The sequence below is a fragment of the Harpia harpyja genome, chromosome 21, assembly GCF_026419915.1.
Source record: "Harpia harpyja isolate bHarHar1 chromosome 21, bHarHar1 primary haplotype, whole genome shotgun sequence".
Lineage (NCBI taxonomy): Eukaryota > Metazoa > Chordata > Aves > Accipitriformes > Accipitridae > Harpia > Harpia harpyja.
The window spans coordinates 3927871-3955056 of record NC_068960.1 but is presented as its reverse complement, the minus strand read 5'-3'; the positions used below and the strand labels follow the sequence as shown (position 1 = coordinate 3955056).

General features: G+C 38.4%; 1 protein-coding gene across 3 annotated transcripts in view; it reads left to right on the top strand.

Moving 5' to 3' along the window:
- USP22 (ubiquitin specific peptidase 22) overlaps positions 1 to 27186 on the top strand; it is a 111372-nt gene that overhangs the window by 66119 nt on the left and 18067 nt on the right. For all 3 annotated transcript variants that reach the window (XM_052773294.1, XM_052773293.1, XM_052773296.1), the window contains 2 exons: positions 17239 to 17408; positions 24308 to 24455. In XM_052773294.1, coding sequence (XP_052629254.1) covers positions 17239 to 17408; positions 24308 to 24455 — 318 coding nt within the window. The remainder of the gene's footprint in view (positions 1 to 17238; positions 17409 to 24307; positions 24456 to 27186) is intronic.

Below are 27186 nucleotides of genomic sequence, written 5' to 3'. Positions count from 1 at the left end.
ATTAACAAAATGTCAAAAACAATTTTGAGGAGAAGTTACATTGAAGCTTGAGCTCGGTGGTAGGCTGGCATTGGAAACAGCTTTTGCAGTGATGCGCTAAATGTATTCTGGAGGAAATTTTTAGGTTCAGGGGTCTGCTTGAAGGTTTTAATTTGCATTGCTTTATGTGGGAGCAGTTTGGTTTAGAACAGAATAGCAAGCTGAGTAGAACCTTTGAGTATATTTGCTGTCTGAGGAGTAATAAGGTTTTTATACAGGTTTTAGAATTCTTTAAAATATATGTAAAAAAATTGTGAATGGTTTGACTTTTTTTTTCCTTCCCTGTAAAGCTTGTTTTGCATGTTTTATTAGTGGGGAAATAAGAGCAGAGAGAGACACCGATGTACAGGCATGTGCGTAGCTGCAATAATATATAATACTGCAGATGAAGAAATGTTGACATAAGCATCAAAGTTTGTAAAGCTGGAATTCTAATCTCCAGGGATATTTACCTCAAATGCAACCCCTGCAGACTGTACAAAGTTAGAACTACTTGTATGTGAAATAAGCAGATTGCAATTGGGGTTGAATTTTTCTGTTCTCTGTCTTGGAAAATTGCCATTTGTATTACTTGTGTAGAAAATACTTTAATTTTGTAACTCTACGTGGCTCTTGGGGATTTGAGACAAAGGAAGATACACTGTGTGTGCTCACAATGTGAAATTCCTTAGAAGACAGGGTTCTTAATCTAGGGCTTGGATCATGTTCCAGACTTCTAACTCAAACCTGATTCTCCTCCTCTGGACTTTTTTTAAAGTGAATCCATGGTTGTTACTGATGCATACACATCACTTTTAGTTTACAGACAGTGTTTCAATTTGACTTTTCTAAAAATTGTGTTCTGCGCTTCTCCAGGTGAAACTTCATCATTTGGGTCCAGCCTAGGTAGCAGCACAAAAAAGCCTCCCACCCCCCCAGCCCCCACCCCCACCAATGCTAGTTCAACTTTCAAGTGTAAAATGTTTGCTGACTTTTTTTATGTCTTACCTATCTCTCTCTGATGGTCGTTAATTTTTTTCCTGTGCTGTGCTTTCTTCACAAAGTCATTAGATAACTTCAATGTGCAGTCAAAACACTAGGCTTCTAATATGAAAAATGCAGTAAATGTTAGTCACTTGTCATCATCTGCTTGAACAGGTTTTTATGGGAATGGGAGGTTTCTTATCAAGAAAAACCCAACAGCAGTATATAGCCAGAATTTGATTCTGGCCCTCTGAGCAAGATACCTTTATTTAAATAAAGTATTTTTTGTTTGTTTGTTTGAAATTAAAGAAAATTTCAGGGCATTTCTTTAAAGTTTTTAACTTGACTTGGGAAAAAAAATCAAAGCAGTGGATGCTTACAGAAAAACAGATGTGTTAAAAGTTATTAGCTGACCTTACCCTTCTTCACAGCGAACCCTGAGGTCAGCAGGTATGCCTCCTGTTTTCTTGACCACACTCTGCCAAGCTACCGACTGTTGCTCTTTTTGTCAATATCATGCAGTGGTGCTCTAAAAACCAAAGCCTTTCTTGAAATGGAGGGTATACTTTCGCTGTACAGTGATGCAGTCAATGCAAAGATACTTTCATAATCTCTAAATCAAAAGCCAGATAAGGAAGTTCAGAGCTAGCCCATGTGGCTACACTGATTACAGTCTTTAACATGTGCCCGTCGTCTTGTCGTGGGTGGAGATGCACCCTTAGCATAAGAAGGTTCTTTTTCTTACTATTAAAAAAACCCAACCCAAACCAAAGAAACAAACTTTGATATACCACTGTATTTTAACCTGATTAACGCTGTGTCATTACCGAGAGCACGGCATTTTCAACAAGGCCAATAATTTCCGTCTCAGTTTTGTTCTTTTGTGGATCACTTTTGGATTATATTTACTATGACCTTCCATTCTGCTCTTTCGTATCTGCTTCTAGAGTTGGGCTTTGTGTGGACAGAAGGTAGATACAGTATATACTGAAACTAGGAATATGCATAAACAGCATGTGACATGGTTTGTGTGTTGTGGATTGTTGGAATAGGTCTGTGCCAATTCATCAACAATAATTTGTGCTTATTAATATATTTGGATGCATTTAATTTCATTGGCAGTTAGCCTACTCCTTAAGTTATTAATTTGTGAAATCTGTTTTGAGGAAGGGTAAAAACTTGTAGGCAGCATATGGTGTGATATTGGGGGGAAAGGACGGCTGCGGGTGTGAATTTTATTTTGTCAGTTTAGTGGGAGTACCTCTTGTTCTTTAAAGATGCCATCTGCACAGGATTCTCACTGTAAGTCTTATGCTTCTCTGCAGATCACGCAAGATCTCACTGAGCTTTTAAGTTTGTCTGCTTTGGGGGAGGGCAGAGAGAATATTTTATTCTGTGCCACCTTTTGAAGTATTTTATTTTGTATAAAGGCTTTTTTTCTTTGCCATCAAGTTGCCATATAAAAATACCTTGAAGGGTCCACAACTTAACTAGCTTTTAAAGGCTAGTTGTCATAATGCTCCGTATAGATCATTCAGTCGTTTTGGCAAACACGGTTCCTGTTCTTTGCTTACTGCTGTTCTTTTTTGACATTGGGTGTCTTCTATCTGTTCTCCCTGACCTTTCTGCAATTATCAGATTAATCATTATTTTCATGCTCTGGTTCATAGGACTTTAATGTCTTGAACTTTGTGTTGTAGGGTGTGTGAGACAGGGCAGCTCTTACTTCGGTTATGTGGTTGCTTTAGGAGCTTCTCCATACCTTTATTCAACTTCTTTTAAGTTCATTCAGCTCTGTATATCTGAGCATACGACAAGCACCACAGTTGTAAGGGATCTGGCTTCATTGTTAGACTAAGGCATTTTGTGCAATGCATATACCTATATGTAGCATTTCATGTCATGTTTTCTGCTGTGCTGAAATAGGTGCCTTTTTGTTTCTCTGGCTCTTGATGTGACGTGTGCTTGGAGTGCATCGTGTTTTGTCTTCCTACTCCAGCTGATTGATCTTCATGTGTTACAGGGATCAGATAATCAAATCTATTACTAAGTATCAAAGCATTATATGATTATTTCCAGTGCTGTATATAAAAGACATTTTCTTCTATTGCGTGTTCTGAAAATTTGAGATCCAGATCATATGTAGGCATTCCCCACTGTGTTCACTCACTGCTAAGAGATCCTGACAGAGACTGGATCAGGTTGAAGCACAACAGACAAAATTTTTTCAGTGGGTTTTGATATGCCAAGATAGGAATTTAGAGAAGTTTGGTACAAGTTCTGCTGCAGAAATTAATGTCTCTTTCAGTCTTACTCATTTCAGCTGAGACAATCAAATAGGGAGAAATTACTGCAATGGATGATTATATACTGTATAGCTTTCTGGTTTTGAGAACATGATGCATTAGTTTCTTCTTGAGACACCTCAGAGAGAAAAACAATTTTGGATGCAGGTGGTCAGTAAAAATGCTGAAGATAAGAAATTACAGATATAAAAACTGACATTTTCCATACTCTTGAAGAAAAAAAAAAAAAAAGCCTTTATTTGCAGAGTGCTCACAAGTCCTCTTCCTACTAGGTGACTTAGCAAAAAGTTCAAAACTAATCTTGCACATTGCAGAGATCCTTGGCTTTAGCTCGCGTTTCTCCTCCTGCCCCACATTTATTTTAAACTTAAGCTTGGCTATGGGAGACAGTAAATTCATATAGATGCCTATTACATTTATAAATATTTTTAAATGAGTTTTTAGGCGTGGATTTAACTGTCGCCTTAGTTTATGAAAAGGCCTTTCCCTGGCGCTTTTTTTGTTGTTGTTGTTGTTTTAATTCAGGTTATTCTTTACACTTATAATACAAAGCAGCCATTGCTTTAATAGGAAGAACAATTCAACTTCACATCCTGGCCAGGAGAAATTGCTCCTGGAATATTTTTTTTTTTTTATCCTACCTAGATGAAAGCCCAACCCTTGTGGACTTGTCACATGAAACTTTGTGTGGTTGTGTCAGGGTTGTTGTCATGCTCTGCAGCTACAAAACAGCAAAATACATACTCTAATGTGAAGCATTTTAACTTATAGTAAAAAGGAACAGATCAGAATATAATTGTCATCAATCTGGGGGAACACTGGCTAGATTTGGCCCACAGAAGGCTTCTGTGTAGCTGTTATCTTTTCCTCCTTGTTGGGAAGCATATGGGAAATAAAATAGCTCATGCCGTACCCACTCAGGTGCACAGAAGTTTCTAGTAGAGAAAACCAGTGATACCGCAGTATCTTGGACAAGTTGTCTCCTCCCTCATTTTAGGAGCTTTTGTAAAGCTATTGCTATTTGAAGTATTAAAAAAATTTATTCTAATTCAGAAGCTCTAATACTACTAGTAGAGGAGCTTATCTGTAGATTTCATAGTGTATATGTATCTTCCATATTAATGTTGTTACAGTTCTTAGCCTCTGCATTAATTTATTTACAGAGATGACACTGGAGCACTTCAGAATGCAAGCGCATCAGGGGATACAGTAGGATTTCATCACTGAAGAGTTTTTAAGAACAATTCAGGGAAACATTTGTCAGGAATAATATAGGTAGCATTAATTCTATTTTGAGGTAGAGGGATAGACCAGACAATGTCTCAAGATCTTCTACAGCTATGTTTCCTGTGATTTGAGTGGAAGATTCAATGCATTTTTCAGTGGTTTGGTCAAAACCACTCACTTTGTTTTGCTTTGGAATCATGTTTCTTAATTTAAATTCCCAGGGAAGAAATACTTGCAGTCCCTTGTCTTGCTTGAAACAGCTTCTCTATTTACACAGGCAATATGAAAAATTAACCTTAAGCGGTTTGTTTGTGTGTATTGCCAGATATTTTAGGAATGCTGACTCATTTTACCAGGCTGAGGGTGTGCACACATGAGCCAATTACCATCAAATCAGAAGGATGAGAACTTAAAGGACATCAAGTACTCCTACCTGGTCTGTGTGCTTGGTCTTAATCCAAGCATACAGTTACTGCAAAGTATATGACAGGCTGTAACCTCACAGCCTGGCTTACCATGCCCACACCATTAGAAGAGATCACTTGCCTCGTTTGAAGCGTTTTAAGCCTGGAAAAACAGAAATAAAAATAAGTATCAGTACTCTTCTGGAGAATCGGGGGCACACAGTGCTTGTACACCACTGAACTCAGGAAGTAACTACAGGTAAATGATATCACAGGGAGTGTGCCCTAAGGCAAAGAATGGGAGCTCCTCTGGGCTGTGAAATGGCTCGTTTTGGCATCATTAGTTTGTGAATTGGTTCAAAGATGTACATATTTTAAGTATAGTATAGAGAGTACTTTCTGTGTCTGGCATACTGTGTACGCTTAGGAATCACTGTCTGGCTTGGGAGTTTTGTTTCATCTGTGCAACAGTAATATAAAATGTTACACTTTTGTGTTTGATCATACTCTTGGTAGCTTGTTTGATCTGTTTGCTCCAAGGATATCACTTGCTCCTAGGTTCTTCCAACAATATGTGTCCTGAGTAGCATGTGCAGAAAGGCCGATCTGTTGCTCTGAGGATGAATCTCCAGTAAAGCCTTCTTTGGTAGTCATTGCTTAGAGATATACATTTTTCTCCCCAATCTGGCAAAGTGAAGGGTAACCTTTCTTGAATCTCATCTCCATTTGTTGCTGTTTAATTTCTGTATCATTACTAGAAATTCTTTATTTAAATAAGCTGTGAATATGTATCTCCTAGGCTGAGGTTTTAGTCTGGTGTTGCTTCAATGTTTTGCGATTGCTTTTAACTGAAGGTACAGCATGATACAGGGACACTGCAGAGCTCCTCTAGAATTGATTTATAGCACTGCTGATAGCTGCACACTTAAATTTTTCTTGACACACCCTAGCAGGTATGACAAAGGAAATGAACTGAAATACCAGATCCAGGCGATCTCTTTGCATTATCCTTTGACTCTTTTTTGCATTACTAAAGTGAATGAATGATGTATTGAGCCACAAATGCAAAAGCTCATACACAGAATACCTATGTAGTCTAAAAATGGCATTGAGGATAGTTAGCAGTCCTGATTCTAGCAGCAGCTGTTACCTGTTCTCCATCCCTTCTTGAGTGGCAGCAGGGGAGTTAATTTTGGTTTCCAGAGCTGTGTGGTAGAAGTAGGGATACAGACATTAGGGCTATGGCTGTTTTGCTACCCAGCCTGTGGCTTTTAGACCACTGCCTGCACTGGAAGTTTTTTGCAGTAGAGGGGATACAAGGGCTGGCTGTCCCTGAGACTGACAGTTCCTGCATCCCTCCCTCATTCTGGCACCAGCCTTTTGTCCTGACCCATGTTGAGCTGTGCGAACCTGCTCAAACATGTCAAAGACTCATCACTGTTTGCAAGTGATGAGTTCATCCCCTCAAGGTGAGGCTACTTTTTCTGTCAGACGGGCAAGGTGAACCATTTCACCGTGGAGTCAAGCAGATGCCAGCTCAGTGCAAAGGGAACATCCCTTTTGGCATCAGTGAGCTGTTAGAAGGGTTTAGCTGTCGTGTGAAAATGCCCTCACCTTCCCCTTCCCTGTCAAAGCTGGTTCCTGTGTTTTGTATCACACTGTAATATTAATCTGGATGTGTGAACAGTCATGGGATGAAAAGGGGGAAGGGGTGTTACACACCTCTTCTGAGTCAGGGTCAACGTACTGGGCCATTCCTGATGGCTGACAGAGCTGCTTTTGGAACCACTCCAACAGATGGGAGTCCCAAGCTCCCTTGTTGCAATGTTTTCTAACTGTGAGACAATTATTTTTAATATCTAATTAAATTTCACTTCTTGTGAGCTCAGTCTTTTTTTATTATAGCTTTGGTAGGCCACAAGAGTTAATTACAGTCCTCTTTGCAGTGGCCTGTAACATACTTGAAAATTGTCAGCCTGGCTGTTCCTCCATCAGCACTATCTTTTTTAATTAATTAACTCAACCAGTGGGTTCTTCAGTTGTTTCTCCAGTCTCAAATATTAATTTCATGCAAATTTTCGCTCATGTTCTTGACTTCTCCCCAGTTTGCATAGATCTCTTTTAAAATGGGTGCTCAAATCCAGACATCATCCAGCTGAGGTTTTCCTGTCACCAAGGCAGAATAATTATCTCCTAGGCCTTCTCATATTCCTGTTAAGTTTCAAAGTGCTGTTTGTCTCAGAACTACAGCAAAGTATTAAGTCATTTAGGGTGAGTTGCTATAGCCATTGCTCCTTATTTTGTGTTTGTCCACTTAATTTTTCTTGTTTCCTACTTCACAATTGCTTTTATTGACTTTAATTGATTTCAGATAGTTTCTCCCATTTAACAAGTTGCTCTTGAATTATTGTTCTGTCTAATTATGTTTGCACTATCTTGATGTAGTTTGTCCCTTATGTAAGTATATATTATGTGATGTCACTGAAACTATTGAATAAAAATAGTGAATGCAGTCAATTCCCCATTAACTAAGAGGGGTGGTGACAAACTGAATGCTGGAAAAGCATTATTGGTGTCTTGATCCACACTAAGTCAATGCAAATTCAGCTTAGGCTCAGAGCAGCATGAATGTGTGCAGTGTCAGTGTGGGTCTGTAAACAGTATGAACATGTTCATATGGCGCTGTGCCCAAGGTAATGAGCCTTCCCAGAAGTACTGGGGAATGCAGTGCAGAGGCACTAAACCTAGTTGCATAAAGAACATAACCACATTTACTTGGTCTGGACTACTTAATCTTGCCTCTACAGAACCAGTGCTGCTGTTTTTACATTGTGGTGTGGATGAACTAGATCATCTTCATAGACATGCTAGAAAATACGTTCATCTCTTCTGCTGAACAGATGCTACAAATATCACTGTGCATATATATCCTGACAATTTAGTGTGGGTAGGTTGTTACTGACTGGTAACTTTTCATGGTTTTTTGGATATTTCTAAGGACGAAAAAGAGTAAAACCAATGACTTTTGAATGGCAATCCTAACATAAACATAAAAAGGGATAAATCTGGAAAGTCTCCTGTGAATGTTGAGGTCACTCCAGAGTTGCCCACAAATATGCCAGAAATTAGCAAAGGACGGACTTTGAGTTGTCATGTGAACCTGAATGAAGTACTTGAGCATGCATTTAAGTGTTGCATTTAAGTCATAACACTTAATGTGAAGTTTTTCTTACAGACAGCAAAACTGGAAAATGGGAACTGACATGTTCTGGTTTTTTTGGACCACTTGATAATCTGAAAGGTGAGGAATTGACTCTCTCTTTCTAAAAGCAAACCCACCCTTGGCCAGTATTTTCCTTAAGGAAAATAAGTAAATGGCAGAGCACCTGGTTAAGGTCACAACTTGCATTCAGTGCATGGGATATATTTCCTGGTCTTTTTGAGTTGTCAGTTGCTCAGCTATAGAGGAAATTGTGTCTGGTTAATTTCCTTAAATGGACCAACCATCTGACCAACCCATCTTTGCCTCCGGGTGAAGTTGTGTTAATAGGTAAACAGATCAGTAATGAGGATGAATTCCATTTACTTTGTACAGCAGTGACATATCGAAACTGAGAACTTTCTGGGTTTGGGCAATTCGTCCATCTAAATAGTCTTTGTCTTCTGGTGCTGGTGATACGTACAAGGAGGAATACTGACTATATTCTGTTTCTTTCAACAGTTAATGATTTTGCTATACATGTGCCATTCATGGCATATACGTCTTTCTTCCAGTGTACCATCTTTTGTAGCTGGACTCCAGGATTTTGAACTGGAAATAAACTCAAGGACAGTTTCCTTTTGTACACATAAGCAAACTTTTTTTTCTATTGAGCAATCTGTTATTTCAATGGTAATGGAAAAAATGCAGTGATCCGGAATCCTTTAGCCAGAAATTGGAAGGTTAAAGATGGGTTTTCATTTAGAATGCAAATATTCCTTTTTCCTAAGATACATTTTTTTTTTCCTTCCAGAAAGCCTTTTCTGATGTAATTGCCTTTCTTGTTTAGGTAGGAGTGGGTAAACTTGTAGTTCATGGTGCAATGCATAATGCAGTGTGTCTAAAATAGTCCTGTAATTTATTTTCTCTCTATTAACAGGAGTTGTTCTTCATAGTCGTATACTGACTGGTTCCGTTTTCAGCGTCTTCCATATTTTAAATTAGTTTTCTTATGCATCTTGGTTCTTACGTTAGAGTTTCCGGGGGGGGGTGGAGGGAGCCATGCCAACACTAGGTCAGTATGTGTAAGGAAAAAAACCCCACCTCATTCTTCTTGTGTGTTTAGATAGGGTAAGCAGTGGCAAAAAATACAGATAAATTTACTTTCTGTTCTAATCCCAGTACTCTACAGAATGGACTTAATGTACGGTTCCCCCAAATTATGTGTGCACAGGTCAGATATTTAAACTAAAGAATGTGTCCTCCAACTGCACTGGAGTGCATGTGTGTGTCTATTAGGGCTTCTGGATGGAAGGGGCTGGCTTTTTATTTGACTCCTGTCAGTGCCAAATGAAAATATTTGTTTGTAATTAAAACAGGAAGAAGACATCCAAACTTGTATAACAATATTATCTAAATACCATGTGTGCTATCATCCTTCCAAAACTGCAGGATTCAATGTGACCTATGAATCTTGATGCACACACATATATACATGATATTTAATTGTTATTTTTAGATAATGGAATAATATAATATAGGAAAATATTTATATTAATATATAGACTATAACATATATAGAAAATTTGAAAACATGTATCACAAATCTCTAAGTTAAGAAATAACTGTTTTAGAACTCTCTTCTGAGTTGTGATTTAAAAGGCTTCGCATAAAAGTCGGGTAGAGCAGAAGACTGAGCGAAGTTCTCCAGGTTGTGCCTCTTGGGTGATTGAATAGCTTGAGGAGGCTGGGAGAGTGGGTGGGTGGTGGTAGTGGTCTAGCTCAAGAAAGGTGGTTTGTTTCAGGAGGGATTTACAGTGATTCAAAATGAGCAATGACTAACCTGGCAACCTGGAATAACTGGAGCAAAGGAGCCAAGCCAGAAAAATAAACACAGGGGAGCTTCAGCACATTTTTACCTGGTTCAGCAGTAACCCAAAGAGGAAAGATTATTGCCCTGAGTGTTCATCTTAATTTCTTTGATCTGTCATGTAATCCCTTGCTAACCGTTTCTGTCAAAAATACTCTGTTCAAAAAAGATTTACTGATTAACCAATCTGAATCAATGAATCCATTTGGAGAGCACTTATTCAAGCAGTTGCCACAACCTATCTGCTGGGGATCCTTAAGTACCCAGGAAAAGGGTGGTAATAAGCAGTCTAGTTTGTAACCTCCTTATGCTGATCAGCTGCAGGACAGAGCGGGATGTGTTTGGTGAGGAAGAGCCCATGGTGACTTGGGAAGGTGGTTCCAGTGGGAAGTCGAGGTGATAAGCCTGCTAGATGAGAGAGGGTCAGGGCAAGGAGGAGATGCAATGGCAAGAAGCCTGGAGCTGCAGCCTTAATGTCCCTGGTCTTGCTGCTCAGCACTGCTCGAAGGGGGTGGTCTCAACGTCTTTGTGGTGTTCTTTAATGTTTTGGGGTTTGCTCTTGTTACGGGAGCTCCTAGAACATTTTTGTGGTTCGTTCATTATTTTTATGTATCTGGATCTTGCCACATCTTTTTCATTCATTTAACTGAATTGGTTTAGTCTAGTCTTCCAAAGCCACATATTCATTTTCCTCTCCTAGTACCTTTTCTGTTTAGTGAGAGTTTTTTCTGTAGCTTGGTGATTACATAAAACTGAGAAAGGTTCTGTGTAGAGATGCACAGTGTTTTCAAGCTTAACCTCTTGTAAATGTCTGTTGTCTTGCTCGCACCTCAGCAGTTTATAACTGCTCAGCATCTTCAGTGGTTCATATTATTTTAGCATTATGTGTTTTCTTTATCAAATTTCTTCTGCATTTGAGTGTCCTAAATTTTTACCCTTTTTGGAAATCCTTTTGGATTGAGAGAACAGTTTTGCCATTGTGCAGGCTTTTTCTTGAACATAAGATATGTTAACCAACACTGTAGTAGCTTACTCCTATTGTAAGTATTTGGCAGGCCCACTATTAACTGATTTTTTATTTTTTTTTCTTCTGGGGGTGGCGGTGTCAAAAGTGTATCATATCTGACAAAGATGACTATTAATTTACTGAAGGAACTCTGTTCAGGGTTTAATGTCAGTGTCTGTTGAAGAGTCCTCTCACCAGCAGTAAGACTGCAAATCCACCTATGACTGCCGAAGAGGCTCACCACAAAGCTGAAAGTTCTCCCGCATTGCTGTTGCTGACTGTATGTTCTTAGACCTGGGGTCATGAGAGACCACCTTCATTCCACTTGAACAGCAAATTGTGTGCAAGTATGTAACTTGCCGCGGAATCATTGCTGTGTGGCTCTAGCCTTTAACTTGCTTCTAGGCAGAGCGTATTCATTTCAGGGTTGTTTTTAGTAGGTTTTGACCGTACTCTGAATTTTATAGAAGTTTCAAAGTTTGTACTTGCAGAACTTTTTGCTTAAATTCTTTTCTCAAACTCACTACATCTTCCTGAAGGGGTACTACTGATGTGGCCTAAAAACCAACAGAATATTATGTGGGCATTTTTATTAACTCCTGAAAATTAACTCTTGAAATGTATGTGAAAGGTGTGGGGAAATCCCCAAACATTTAATACACTTCTATATATGTTCCTCTAACAGGCACTGGAACAAAAGCCCGTAGCAAAGGCCTCCTGGTTGCTGCAGGCTTCCTCCTGGCAAAGCATTACAGTGTAGTTGCTGACAGGTGTTTCAGTTCAGCCGTGTCCCAGGTCACATAAATGTTTTCCATCCTTCTGTGTTCTTCATCAAAGCTGTTTGGGGTCTGTGTTATTTTTGAATATTTTTTAATATTATTTTTGCAGTGTTTAAAAACCAGCCAACCAAAACTGCCAGTTTCTGTCCTGATACCTTTCTCCAATATAAAGAAGGCATAATACCTAAATACGGTAGCTTATTACTGAAGGAATAAATTCATACTTGCGCCTTGTATCTTAGAAGTGGTGGAAAAAGTAGAAGACGTGGTTGGCAGAACTCAGGTGAATTTCAAGATAACGTGAGAATTTTATGTCAAAATTTTCCTATTAAAATATGAATGGTGGTCAAACTGTTTGCTTGTGCCCTTTAGGAATAAACAAAGGAAAAGAAATTCATTCTTTGCAAATTCTAAAGCAAAGCTATAAAACTGTTTTAATTTAAAGAATACAACTTACTCCTTTTTGGAAACTCAGGTTTTGCTCAAACACCTTTTCTTTTTTTCTTTTCTTCCACGCACTGCCCCCCCTCCCCCCCCCCCAATTATTTTTTCTTTTGTGGTAGATTGCATGCTCTGTGTTTGGTGGAGATAGAGACGTTGAATTGCTAAGTTAGTTTTTAAGATCATGTGGTAGAAATGTTTTCATTTAACCTGGCTGTGGCAAAAGTTTATGTAGCTTTTTCTTAACTGTTGTCAAAATAATTTAATACCTGAGTGTGTCATCTGTAAGTTTGTTTGTAAAAAAAAGTTAAGAAAAAAACCTTTTCTAATACATTCAACTCAGTATACCTGCTTCTGCAGTTACCTGTGGGTTTCATGCAGCCACTGAGAAAGGATGCTGCAGCTGAAGCGGTGTGGAATAAATTCACCAAAACCACATGGTTATTTTTGTTGATAACTCACGTGATCACTAGTGTCACCAAATGTCGTGCATTTTCCTGTGTAGACTTGTAATTTCACGTATCTGCATACTGCTGCTTTCTGAAATAAGGGGTTGTTTTATTATTATTGTTATTTCAAAAGGGATTATCTTTTGAGAATAATTGCTGTCACTAACCCCATTAGCAAAACTATGCTGCTTCTGGCATGCAAGTGGAACAGTAGTGTGTTGGTCTGGCTGGGGTGAGCGTTTGTAACGGATACATTGTGGTAATGTGTGGTATGGTCTGCACCTGAAACTTGAGAGTTGAGAGAGAATTTGGTTTTAGTTTTAGGTGTGAAGAAGTAGGGCAGTTCTCCCTTGAAACACATTTTCAAAAAGATGCTCTTAAATGATGTTGTAATTCCTATTGTATGAACATAGGATGAAACCCCAAAATTGTTCTAGAAATCTTCATTGCCATGCTACGCTGTTTGTTTCCAAGGGTTATGCTGAACTCTCTTTAAATACTTCAGTGAACACTTCCTCAGCTTGCGCTGACTTCTGATACTGTCTGATGGAGCTTCAGAGAAACATCAACACCAGATGAGGAACTGGGAGGGCTGGGGCTAGGGGACAAAAAATTGTCTAAGTTGTTGCCAACCTGTGCTTAATCTAAAAAGGATCTCAAGCTGGCTATGCTGTAGTGCATCTGAATTATTTCCTCATTGTCTCACAAAGTTGCATTATATAGTGACCTATGTTCTTGCTTCCAGAACCTTCATTCAAATAAATCACAAGGTTTCTGTGTGGTAATATTTGTTCAGACTGGTTTGTCTGCTGTCTTTCTTATCCCAGCACAAAGCCTAGGTTTAGAGACAAACAGAACCTTTTCCAGAAGAGCAAGATAGGCACCTGATTGGTTTTTCTGTATTTTGTATTCATGTGTGGTCCTCTCATTTCCCTGCTTCCCCACCTTTAATAGCTGTACAGTTGCATTTCACAGAGAAGTGGAATTTCCTTATCTTGTTTTGGTTTTTTCATCTCGCCTGCGTGGGTGGACTTGCAGAACCAGTGTTCTAGATCTCCCTGCATCACAACAAGCGTTGTTGCCCAGTATTGCAGATCTATTACTTTGAGCATTTGAAAAACCAAAACCCGTTACTGGAAGAAGATTGAAGAACTGAAGCTGACAAAGGTAAGCCAGCTGCTTAGAACCTAGTTTTGAGACCAAATGTAAAAAGAATTTCCCAGATGGGTTTACCTGTGTTCAAGGCATTGCAGAAGTAGATTTCTTGCTGCTTTGCTTACACCCTGCCAGTCCAGCATGTGACAGAATGAGAATGGTGGTCGTATACCATGCATGATGATTAAAGGGTATTTTCTTTTTTATGACTATACTGTACATGACAATTTTGTCTTGACAACAATATTAATTTATTCCAATATTTACATTTACATCAGCAAGGTTCAGAAGTAAACAAGTATTTTTCTCCTAACTACACTTACCACAAGAGCACACATCTGTGTATAGAATATATTAAGTATCTTGATGGTTGCTCTTACTCATTTCAGAAACCGTTCATAAGAAACAGAAATAAAGATAACACTATGAAGCACAGCAGAAGTCTGCAAAGTACCACAGCTTTATTACTAGAGGTTGGATCCTGTTGGCAATCCTTAGACAGTTAGCCCACTCCTCTGTACAAATACTGTGCACTGAATAGATGCTAGTGGAGACAACTGTTGATGCTAGCAAAAGTGGACTGCTGTATTTGAGGTTTTGGCACATTATTTTTCTGTTAATTTATGACCCACATGTTGCAATGCTGACTATTCCAGTTAAACATTGCCAGGCATTGTTAATGGGGAGGGAATAGGTGTGGCAGACACAAGCCTTTTACATTCTTAGTATTTTATTGACCAGAATGCTGTATAGGCTTTAATTTTTAGCTATTTTTCTTTCCAACAAAACTCTTCCCCACCCCACCCCCCTAAAAGTTAAGCACAAGAGAATGTGTTGTTCTGAGTTCTGTCACTCTTTATGTACACGAAATTTTGATGTTTTCCGAGATGCTGCAATTAGTTACGCAGTATCTTAGCTGGAGTTCAGTGCATCATACCCATTTCATTTCAAATGTCAGTTTAAGAGACAGTATAGCAGCTGCAGTTATTGCTCCCTGAAGGATAAGAATGATGTATGCTTCTTTATGTTTTTCCCTTTTCAGCCAAGTAAGTTCTCATGTTCTGCTACATTCACCATTTTCTGATTTTTATTAGGGTTTGGAGTATTCACGTTTCAGCTTTGTCTGTTTTGCAGGTTACTTTGTCTTGGGTCATTCAAGTGAAGTCATAGTGTATGAAGCACTCCGTTTAGACCCATGAAAAACTGACACCAAAAGACCAAGCAAGTAGAGTAAACCAAGAGAGCCTTCCAAGTTTGATGCCTGTAACTAGTCTTCTGGTGGCAACTTTGAGGAAGATTTGATTCTTGTGGTCACAGGGAAAGAAGGTCCAGCCACAGGCATGTAATAAATGATGCTTAATAAATGATTCCAAAAAGCTGCCTTTATGTGTTTGCTTTTACTTGTGATTGCTCAATTAGATATCGAAAAGTGATAGGATGAGTCTCTAGATGTACTACCGGTTTTCTGCTAGTCTTCTGCACTGTGCAGGCTGACTGAATTCTGGTGCTAACCAGAGGGACTGAGTTTTCCAGGGAGAAATAGGGAGAGACTCTTCTGCTTCTCAAAATACCCTGGTGCATCTCAGGCATGTCCAGGGAGCCTTACAGGCTTCTGTTTGCACAGTCTGTGATTTAAATAAAACCAGTAAGTTTAAAATGGAAAACACAGGGGAGAGGTAGGCAAGAGGTACCGACCAAACATTTCTCGACTTGCACAGCCTGAACACCTTTTTGTTGCGACATTGTTTGCAGAGACATGTAGTCTGGGGATTGAAATAGGATTGTGTACAACGTTGAAGCATCACAGCGTATTTCAAGCTGCTACAACAAATTAACTATTTAACACTTTGCTAATGTTGTGCGTACACTTGTTGCCTCCCAGCATGAAAATAAAGCAAATAATTGCAGCAAGCTTTCTGCCCAGTAGAAGTTACTGTAATACAATGAGAAACTTTGTCCGGCACTTTGAGTAAACAGAAGCAACAGGAAGCTGTTGGAAGGAGGGCAGTGTTGAATTAGATAGAGGAAAAAAATTCAAGAGGGCTCTGTGTCCATCGCCGACAGCTCGCTATGCAGTTCAAGCTGATGTAGTGCCGTTTCTCTCTGGTAACGTTAGCAACTGGACCACACCTCCTCCTGCTGAAAGATGCTAAAGAGCCCTTTGAGCACTATCTGGTGTACTGCAAGGGAACTGCATCATTTTTAATTACCATGGCATTGCCAACTGATACCTCTTCCCCCCCCCCCCCCCCCCCATGGAATGGCAAGGAAATTCTTCGTTCTGTCAAGTAAACCTGTTTTTCCATTCATCGTTTGTGTAGTAATCCCATTATATTGCAGAAGAGGACTATGTTAATTTTAAATTAATACCAGAATTGTATCCATCAGTGCATTTTATCTTGTTTTAAGTAAGTTTTTGATTAAAAATAAGCATTCTTGTCCACCTGATGCTCTTCTCATTTAGCACTCCTGTATGGTGGTATTATGTTAACATTTTGGAAGAATACTCAAGGATTTGAGCATGTTTTTCTTCTCACTTAGACTTTGCAAATGACTGAAAAGCTTTCCCCACTCCTAACCTCTCTTCTGTTGTGCAACAAAAGAGCTTTCCTTTAAGCATCTTGGTTTCCAAGCACAAGAAATCGTCTCTGGGCATTACTGAACGTTTGACTTAAGGTGTGATGAATCCTCTTATGCCAAGTTCAATTTTTTTTTTTATGTATACTGTAGATTAATGTTTAACTTAGCTAAAACAACTGTGGAACTAGTATTGTTCAGAGTTTCTCTTTTAAGGTGGTTTTGTTCGGCTCTTGGGTTTTATACAAAAAAAGGATATGCTAAGTCTGCATTGGATGTCACAGCCTGACTTTGTTTTGTCAAGGCCGTTTCCTTTGCTGCCTGTCTTAGAAAGATGATTGTTGCATTATAACAGTACAAAATCCTTATTCTGGCTTCATGACCTGCATGAGGGAAAGCCTTTTAAACTATCTGAAAACTTACTTATTGATTTATTTAAATGTGTTGGTTTCTTACTGTAGTGACATACCAGTTGTTGTCATTGCACTTTGGTATCAGCTTGGGGAGGGGGCATGTTTTGGTGACATATGGCAAAGCAGCCATTGCAAAATAATGCTATTGGTATTGCTGTACTTTGAGGTTTCCTTTTTTTTTTTCTGAGAATTTAAAAAACAAATCCTAGCGTAGTTCAAGCTTGTGGCAGCTTGTGACTTAAGTACATCGAAACCAATAGCCTACCTAAAACAATATAAAACTGTGTACTTGGAGCTGTGCATATACAGTAAATCTGTGGCAATATTGTGAAAACTATATAAAAATGCAAATATACCATTTTGTTAACTTGATAATGCTTATGCATCCCCTCCCCCTTCTGTCTTTATAGGTCTACGAGGGCTAATCAATCTTGGGAACACATGTTTTATGAACTGTATTGTCCAGGCACTTACCCACACTCCACTGCTGCGAGATTTCTTCCTCTCCGACAGGCACAAATGTGAAATGCAAAGCCCCAGCTCATGTCTGGTCTGTGAAATGTCTACGCTTTTTCAGGAGGTGAGTGCTGTTTGCCACAATAGCATCACCTTTCCACAGATGCTGGCTGTTTCTTACCCCAAAAGGGATTGTGTTCTATTTGCAAATATAAAGGAATGTAAATTATGTTTCCCCTCAAGGTGTGGCAAAACAGAGCAGTAAAGATTGGGTGAGACCCTACTGTCAAAAATACCCAGCTGCTGAAAAGGGAACTATTGGCCTTTTAAGTCCTATTCATAAGTCACCCTTGTTTAGGCAAAGCTGGTATTGGAAATAATTACAGTGCTGCCTGCTCTTCTGAGACTGATCTGTAAATCTTTAGTCTTAAAGCTGAATGTGTACTTTAATTAAAGGTGCAAGTTGTAACTGGAAAATATGTCACAGGCTCTTTGGGTGATAATGGGAGTGAGAGTAAAGTAATATTATATAGCCTGTGGTTTAAGGCACTGGATTATGTAGGTCTGTATAAATATTTTAAAGATCTGATTCAGTGCTTTCTAACAGGTAGAAACATCTTCACTATCATCTCTTATGTGGAAACCCATTAATGGCCCAGAGGATTTAGAAAAGTGAATGTGTTGGTACAGTTTGTACCTTCCATGTATGAGCTACTGTTCTTTCCCTTTCTCACTCAGGTGACTGGCTTTGTAATGTGTCTTTCTCTGTAGGTCTAGTCTGTGCTGTATGAGACAGGCACAGTCTTTTCCTTAATAAATAGTCAAAGAGCGTTATTAACTACCTTAGTTGCGCATCAGCAATGTAAAGACTATGGCTAGACATGGGCTTCTAGTTTTAAGATGAGTCTTTAAAAACAAACAAATCCAGCTCTGTGCCTTTCCCTCAGTGATAGATCTGCTTTCTTTGTAAGTAAAAAAAAAAAAAAAAACCACCCACAACAAAAAAAAACCCAAAACCCAAACAAAACCCCCCAAAAAAGCTATAGTACATGCTGTCACAGAGCATTTAAGATAGCTGGAGGTGTTTGTACGCAGAGCATGTCTTTTGTGTAGATGCTGTTATGGAAGTTCGTTCAAACTTAGACCAACCTAAAATAGCTTTACCTTTATCTCGTGATTTTCAATTTGATTTTACTTCTGTGCCTTTTTCACCAGAGATGAGTCTTTTTGGTCATTGCAGGTAAATTAAACATATATGGAAGGTAAAGTCCCCCATTCCAGTACAAAGTTGTTTTCTGCTCATATTTGACACTCATGTGAATTTGCAACCTTTCATGCTGCTGATCAGTCCTTAGTTGTATGTTATACTTCTTATTTTTTTATTTATTTTTCAATTATTTCTATGTCTGTCAGGAAAGGAGGTAAAAACAAAGGGCAGGCATACCAATAGGTAGCAGCTGCAGGATTATTGAAACCAGATGTGCAGTTAAATGGGGAAATACCACTCTGCCTAGATAAAAAAAAGTCAGCCATGGTATAGAAATGCTAGCTTCTGTACACTGTTAATATAGAAACCTATTTGCTTATTTAAAAAAAAGGTACTATTATAATCTTGATACCCTTTCATCAAATTGTGGTATAAAGTCTCATTCTGATGAGTATCACCACATTCTGTTTACACACATGCATTTTTTAAAAAATCCCTTGGGAAAGGGGAAATGAGTATTACATTACAGATTGAGGGGCTGTAGGAAAGATCAAGACTGTCTAGGTAATGCTTTTTATTTCCATTTTTGTATGTGGAGCCCTTTTGATAGCCTAGGATGCCTTTTGCTAGACTATATACAAGCATGTAACAAAGAACAGGCTGTTATCCAAAATGGGGCTTAAATGCAGCATTCACATTAGTTTCAATTGTAATCAAGTTTAATTTCACACATAACTTTGGGAATCTCGGCCTTCATTTTCCCCAATCAAAATTCAAAAATGAGGGTATGTGAATGAGGGAAGAGCCATATCTGTGATATCAGACTCTGAAGGTAGCAGTACGGTAGTCTCTGTCCTTATTTCACATTGAAATACTGCAGCTATGTGCTGTGGGAGGACAACAAAAAGTGACTCAACCACCTTGGAAGTAAAACTAGCGCTTAGTCCTCCACAAGCAAAACTGTAGTGTCTGTAACCAACTCAATATATTTTAACTTGCAAGCAGTAAATCCCATGTTATGTTTATAGCTTTGTCAGCACTCATTGTAAAATTCTGTTTCCCAGTGAGTTTTAATTTCCGTACATTCAGAATTTAAACAAAAATCTTGTATTTTTGGAGCAGACTGGTTATCTTTCATGTCCCAACTATATGCAGTGGTTATGATGAAGATTCCTACACTGTCTTTTCAGCGATGAGGTCTGGATGAAGGAAAGCTAACCAGTGGAGGCTTCAGTGCTATGGTTAAGAATTCCTTTGTAATTGAATTACTGGGGAAACTGGTTCAGGTTCTGTCTTGTTTTTACGTAGCTTTCTCACCGGGATTAACTGATGTAGTTATCCCAAGGCATTTTACCCAGTGACAAACGATCAGGGCAAGGGTTAACTTCATCTCACCGCCACCCTTCTTTTCTGAAGGTGTGATCTTAGGCAAATGGAATGCCAGGGGATCTGGTGAATGCATGCCAGTAAGAAATCTCCCAGGAGAAAAAGAGACTGTTTTGAACATTAAATGAAACTTACTATACATAAATAAGCAAGTTTTGCTATTTTGCTGCTTAAACAGAAAACACTTGTCCCTTTTTTTGTTTAAGACCATTTAGTTATATAGGTTGTGTGATTTCTCTGTGATAAATAGGAAGTTACAAAGTTCTTCCACCTTGAAGTAGGTTGGTGGTGAGTAATGAGTATCAGATTGTTCTCAGAATTGAGATTTTTCCTGGTAGCTTTTCTTGCAAATATGCCAAGCATTGATCTCTGTTTGTTTTAAGAATATCTGACTGCATCCATTAACATTCTCATTTGTGCTACTTGAAACCTATTTCTCAATAGAATGATGACATGAATTACACTGCATAAGAAAAGGAATGAAAAGGATATGGGAATAACAGATAGTGGTGAAACTGGATGGAGGGAAGATAGAACACACAGAATCCGTTCATTGAGCCTTTTGGCTGAAAGGGTTTGTGCGCTACTTTTTACCTACTGGTATTTGTGTTTTAGTTTTGCTTCACCAATGAAAATTAATTTCAGGATGGTCTGCACCCTAAGGTTTATCTAAATCCTTTACAGAATGACCATTCAGGATGGTAGGATTAGCGGATCTGTATCTCGGTGTACTCTGTGACTGGAATAGCAAGAATACCTGGGAATATAGCAGAATGCAGTGCATCCACTCAGAGATGTAAAGAACAAAGCCTTCTTTATTCCCATCATTACTCATCCTCATGAGCCTATCAAAGTGCACAGCACAACTACGTGGAGAGTTGAAAAGTGAGGACAAAAAGCAAAAACAACAAGATGATTTATGGCTTTGATATCTTAAGATGGTACACTGTTGAAATGGCTTATGTATAAAATAAGTTACAACAAAGGTACAAGGGAGAAAAAGTAGTTAAGGCTCTTTACATAGACAGAGGCCTTGCATTTTGTCATGGAAAATACAGAGTTTGTGCTGAGTTTACTAAATCTTTTCTCTGAAATAAGTATAGAACATACAGAGTGCGTGCAAGCAAAATGGTTTTTCTGATTCCTTGAACCATTGCTCGTTGTTGGGAAACCTCCAGTAGGTGTTCTTTTATTCTGAAAGGTGCATGTATTACCCACTCCCTTTATCCAATGTAAATTTTCAGAACTTTTAAAGTCTTAATTGAGAACCAATTTCTAAGAGGAGGTTTTAGCTTCTCAAATTGGACTGGAGCCTGGTACAGGATTTATGCCTATAAATTCTTGATTACAAAGCTCGGAGACTGGTTTGTTGATACGTGTGCAGGATAGATCAAATGCATCTGTTTGTTCACATAATTGGGAAACTTCCATGCATGTGTTTTTGGCAGGAGGAGAAGGAAGTACAGATGTGTGTGGTGGTGTTTTGGGGTTGTGTGTGTCTTGGGTTTTGGGGTTTTTTTTTTTGGTTGGTTGGTTTTTTTGTTTGTTTGTTTTTAAACCTGACTGGTATCTGTATATTTTTGGTAACAATAATGCAAAATACAAAGACTAGAATCTTCTAAATCCCCTATAGATTCTTCCTTTTAGAATCCAAGAGCAAGTGTGTTAAATGCAAAAAAAGAAAGTTACTGTTACTTGGGTTGAGTGTAAGAATGGCGGCTTTGAATCCTGGTTGGGGGAGGTGTCTTCCTCACCCCACCCCGAACAGCAATTAAACAGGCATTTTCAAATGTCTTACCAGGCATTTTCAAATTACTTGAACTAGTTCTCTCCAATATAAACAACTGATACTGCTGAATTGAAAACAAATTTAAACAAAAAATGTTTTAAATTATGTTTGGAAGAATTGTGCCATTGAAGTGCTTTAGAGGTGACTTGCAAATACATCATTATTTATATTTGCTCATGTTAATGAAAATATTTGTATAATAGTGATTGAATAAGACTTTACATGGACTTTTTTCCTTTTTGTGGATTGGAACAGCTCTGATAGGCTGCTCTTCACAGCAACAAGGAAATGACAGAGATGGGATGGATGTTTTGTACATTCCAGTTAAAATACGCTATTGAATGTGCTCGGATTCTCTTGTTTCATTTTTGATTTACTAGAATAGTGAAGCTTTCACCCAATTCCATGTATATTTAACAGCATTCTTACTAGGTGTGTTTCTAGTTTCTGTGTGATAATAGCTAATAATTTGATAAAGCTTCTTGTTAGATTCTTCTAATGAAGCACTAGAGAACGTAAAATCTGCTGGCAGGTCTAGTGTCTGCAGTGGAGTAATTATGGAGAGTGCTGTTGGTTAAAATGACCGGAGAGCTCTGGGACTAATTGTAAGGAGTGACAGAACAGAGAAGTTTTATTGCTACAGTTCCCTGAATTATGTCGAGCAGCAGCTGCGTCAGCAGCTTTCAATTACCATACTACTGCTCCAGTCCCTTGGTGTCATTCTTGTTGGCATCAGAGTTAACTATTGATCTTTTTATTTATAGAAGCATTTTGTGTTGTTTGGCTGCAGAGATATATCTTCTTGTTTGGAAAAAGCAGAGCTTGCAATAAAGAAATTTCTTTGCAAGGAAATACACTAAAACCATTTAGAAAACATACAAAGATGAGGACTAGATGAGAAGATTGTACTACGTTTTGCCTACCTGTCCCTTAAAAATACAGTATGTTTTATCTAGGTGGGTTTGTAGCACAATGCCCTCATATAAAATGCTCAGGGACTGGGGAGGGAGAAACTTAGGTCTGGGGAAGGAAGCCTGCTTTTCCAGTGAGACTGAGAAATTATATGCTGCTGGGGTTTTAAATCTTTTTTTTGTTCTGTGTATTTGCTGCTTACTCTCTTCTGTTTGGGAAGAGTAACTGAAAATAAACTGCCATTGATTTGATAGGATCTTGGCAAAACATAATTGTGGTGTTGCAGGCACCCTTCACTGGCAAATACCTTTTCCAAAGGTTAGGGAAGGCAAAATGACTTACAAATTTTCACTTATTAAAATAAAATGTCACTCTGTTAAATACAACCTGAAGGCCAACTGAATAAACTTTTCTGGGCCTTTTCTGACTCCCTGCAGGGATACCACAAGCATCTCTGCTTTGCTTTTGGAACTGGTATCATGGTGCAGGGGTTCTCGAGCAGATACAGAAGTCGGCTTGCTCAAGAAGGGACTGTTAGCTTTAGTCCCAGATTCTGGATGCCAGAATTGGCAGCAGCAGAAGTGAGGACCCAGGAAGAGGAAAGTAGAAGAGTTGCAGCAGTAGCACTTTGATGGAAATGGAGAGGGTAGAGGAAGGAGCTGAACCTTGACCCAGGGAAACAGAGACCCTTAGTATGGGGGGTTTTGGCATGTTTTGTTTTTCAGTGGGACCTTATTTATTTAAAAAAAAAAAAAAAAAAAAAGGCATGAATTTCTGTTGCCAGTTATCTGTCCTCCTTTTCTGTGCTGATGTACCTTCCCAGTTGTGTGTCACCCCTCAGCAGTGGTGTTTCACATCATGGTTTTGCTGACTGAATACTTCGTCTGTGCACACTCTAATATGCTTCTGGCAAAATCACCTGGGGCAATTTCAGTCACTACTGTAGCCAGCTCGTCAGATTTTGACTGAAGCAGATGCAGGAGCTGGTCCAGGACCAGGTCTCTGGGCAGTGACACCCTGCAGGAGTGGTAATGGGCAGCTGACTTTGGGGATAGATGAATGAATTGGTACCTTCAGCTCTGCAAACAGCTGTACTTGACAAAGTTGTTTCTAAGGCTTTGTGCTGTTATAGCTGTACAGTGAAAGGCCAAGACTGGCATAAGGCTGCTATCCTGCTTGTAAAGTTTTCCATAAGATAGGACTGTGCACAGCCATTGGATGTAGAGAGTTACCATGGCTTGAGTCAGGGGCTGGCTGACAGTTGGCATCTAATATTCTCATCTTCAGTGTTTGTCCTGATTTTGGGGGGCATGTAATTGGGAGTGAAATTGCTGATCTCTTGCAAATGTAGGGGTTTTCTTTTTTTTTCTTTTTTTCTTTTTTTTTTTTTTCTTTTTTCCCCCAGGCTATTTTACAAAAAGCCAATGGTATCAGTAAGGAATTTTTGAGTGTTGTTTGTGTCCACCTTCCCTCCCGTGCCTGCTTTTTTTTTTTTTTGCCAATCCATCAGAAAATGATGGCATTTCAAGGGAGAAAACTGAGGTGCTGAGTTCCGAGATCACTTCTTCAGTAGTCTGATAAAAAGCTCTCTCTGTATTTTATTAAGGCTATCAGAATTAAATGGTTTAAATTTATTTGACTAATTGCACTCATTTAAGTTTTTAATAATTAAATGCACTGAGGCTGTGTAACTTGTTAACAGTTATGTCCTTTTCTTTGCTTTGAGCAGTTTTACTCTGGGCACCGATCTCCTCACATTCCATATAGGTTATTGCACCTGGTATGGACTCATGCACGGCATTTAGCAGGGTACGAGCAACAAGATGCACACGAGTTCCTCATTGCTGCATTAGATGTGCTACACAGACACTGCAAAGGTAAGGCTTGTACTGAGTCTTCAATCAACAAGGAATATTGGATCAAAAGGAGGTAGAACAATCTCTTCTTAAATCAAGTGTACTGCCTTACAGTACAGCAGTCTTAGCAAATTCCTTTAAAAATATTTGGTAGACTTATAGGAGAAGATTTATAAATAAATAAACCACTCCCACTGTCAAAAATTACCTAGAGTTAGAAGCAGACAAGGCTGTACATTGGTTTGAATCACCATCATGTTCTTCTCTTACTGGTTGTGAGTCACTGTCTTTTCTTTTAAATTGCCATTTTAATTCTATTTATACTTGAGGTAGTTAGAACTCTTACTCAGTGTGTCATGGAACTGATGAAAATAACATAGGGGAGGCTGTGGCTGTTCTGCTTAAATATTATCCTGCTGTGTTTATGATGCCAAATTGCTTACAGAAATGTGAATAAGAAAAAAAGAGTGGTTTTGGTATCTTGTTTTATTAGTCTGTATATAAAAATACATAATTGTACAATACAGTAAAATATTCAGTGACATGCTTTTTAGAGATGAAGTATCTAAGTTTTGAATTGATTTGTTAATATCATATGAAATTACATATTTCATGTTAGTTAGCTGTACTATATCTGAACTGAAAATTTCCTAATCTGCCAACGTTTCATCTAGCTTGATTCACTTGCTTAAGCACAGAAATTTTTGTTATTCTTGTAAGGGAAAAATAGTAGGGTTGATACTAGCAAAACAAACAAAAAAATCCTTAGTCACTAAAAATAAGCTTTAAAGCACTCAACTTTCCTCTAATGCCCTTAGAAAAAGCACTTAGAGGTTAGGTTTTTGGCTTCTCAGAGGACTATCAAAGGGAAGGAAGGCTGCTACTGCTTCTATGAAACATTTTGAAGTCTTGCTTTTATCTTTGAGATACTCTTACATGGTAGCAGATGTGCTTGTTCAGATTCATAATAGGTGTCCTCCAAAAAAGTCTTCTCCAAAAAAGAGTACTTGTAAGGACAGGAATACATAGAACAGTTCTTTCGTAATTTATTAATATCTGTCATTTGACAGTCACTAACTGAAATTCAATAGGCCTAATGGAACTAGTGTTGAAGTACTGTAAGGAGCAGAGTCTACCCAAATACTGACCTATCACTTCTTAACACTGAATAAACGCAGGTGCAAACAAATACTTCTTGGTTCCTGTAAAGTTTCTGAACCATTGATCTAACAAATCTTGAAGCTTTTTCATAATCTTTGATATAAAATGATCTTTGTATTTCTTCTATACTTCCTGATTAGTACATGAAGAAATAGTATTTTCTTCTCAGAATTGTAAAGAAAAAACTTGCAACAATAAAGGTCCCTGTGCTCTTTTCAAACTGATAAAGAATCTGAAAAGACTTTTTTTTTTTTTTTTTTAAAAGCATGATTTGGCTTTAAATGAAGAATCTCTGAGGTATCTTCTGGAATTACCAACAAAATCAAGCTTTCTCAACAGTTTCCTTACTCTGGGTTCTGTTTGGCCCCTCCATCCCGAATAAAAACGAAAGTGTGATCTGTCCTAAAACTTTGAAAAATTTATATGTTGGACATTCCTTGTTGGAAAGAGTGTGTGCAGGTGTATGAAAACTTGTTGGATACCACAGATGTGTTGAAAACACTGACTTCTGAATTGGTATCAAGTTTCATAATGGTTTCATCCAGCTTGAATTGAATTAGGGAGTTTTGCACCTTTAGTACAGAGTTTTTTGGGGTTGTGGGAAAGGTACCATTTACATTCAATACAAGGACCGAAATCCAGTTATTTAACGGATATCCTTAAGTTTGAGCCTACTTGCATGGACGTAAGCAAGCTGTTACAGTGCTACTAGTGGGAAGGCATTAGCGCTAGATCCTTGGCATCTGTGCACCCAGGTTTTTAAATTTCTGGCTCTGAAGAAATGGAGAGACTTTTATTAAACTACGGTAAATAATCTGTACCACATCAAGGTAATTTAAAAGAAGTGGTTGAGCAGTTGTGTGGGAACCAAACAAGTTAATCTAAACCAGAATTTCAAGTATGGTCATGATAAACCACTTTTGGAATGAACTAGTCTGCTATGTAATGAGAAAGTTTTCCCACTTATATACCCATGTATGCACACAGACACACACATATGTGAAGTATGTAAAAATATTATTACTAATAATGAGAATATGTCCTAAAGCTACAATAAGCAAATAATGCCTCCCCTGCCAATATTAAATATTTATTTTACTGAATCAAAAAAGCTTTTAAAGCTTCCAGTCAACAGTAATCAAGTTCTACAATTAACACACAGTGAGTGAAGTAAAATAAAGTCATGGGGAAAATTTTGTCCAAAGGCCTTAGCTGTTGGACATTATTCATGATGACCAAGGCTTCAGGCACTAAAGTAAATGAAAGTGTTACTTATACGAAGAACTGTATAAACATCCATTGATACTTGTTTGGCTGACATTGGTTGTTTATCCCTTTTCCATTCCATTTACTCAGCTTTCTAGGAATTGTCCTAATGCAAGTCAGAGAAAGCTGCAAGTGCTTGTTATTGATATCTGTCATTGCCTAAATTAGGAAGAGTATATGATTTTGATGTGCATTTAAAGATAAGTTTTGTAATACTGCATCCTACAAAGCATAAAATTAACTGCCCTGAGATTATTATATGGGCTGGCTAGCCCAAGTAGTTGTTTGTTTTGTTTTGTTTGGTTGGGTTTTTTTAATGCTGGTT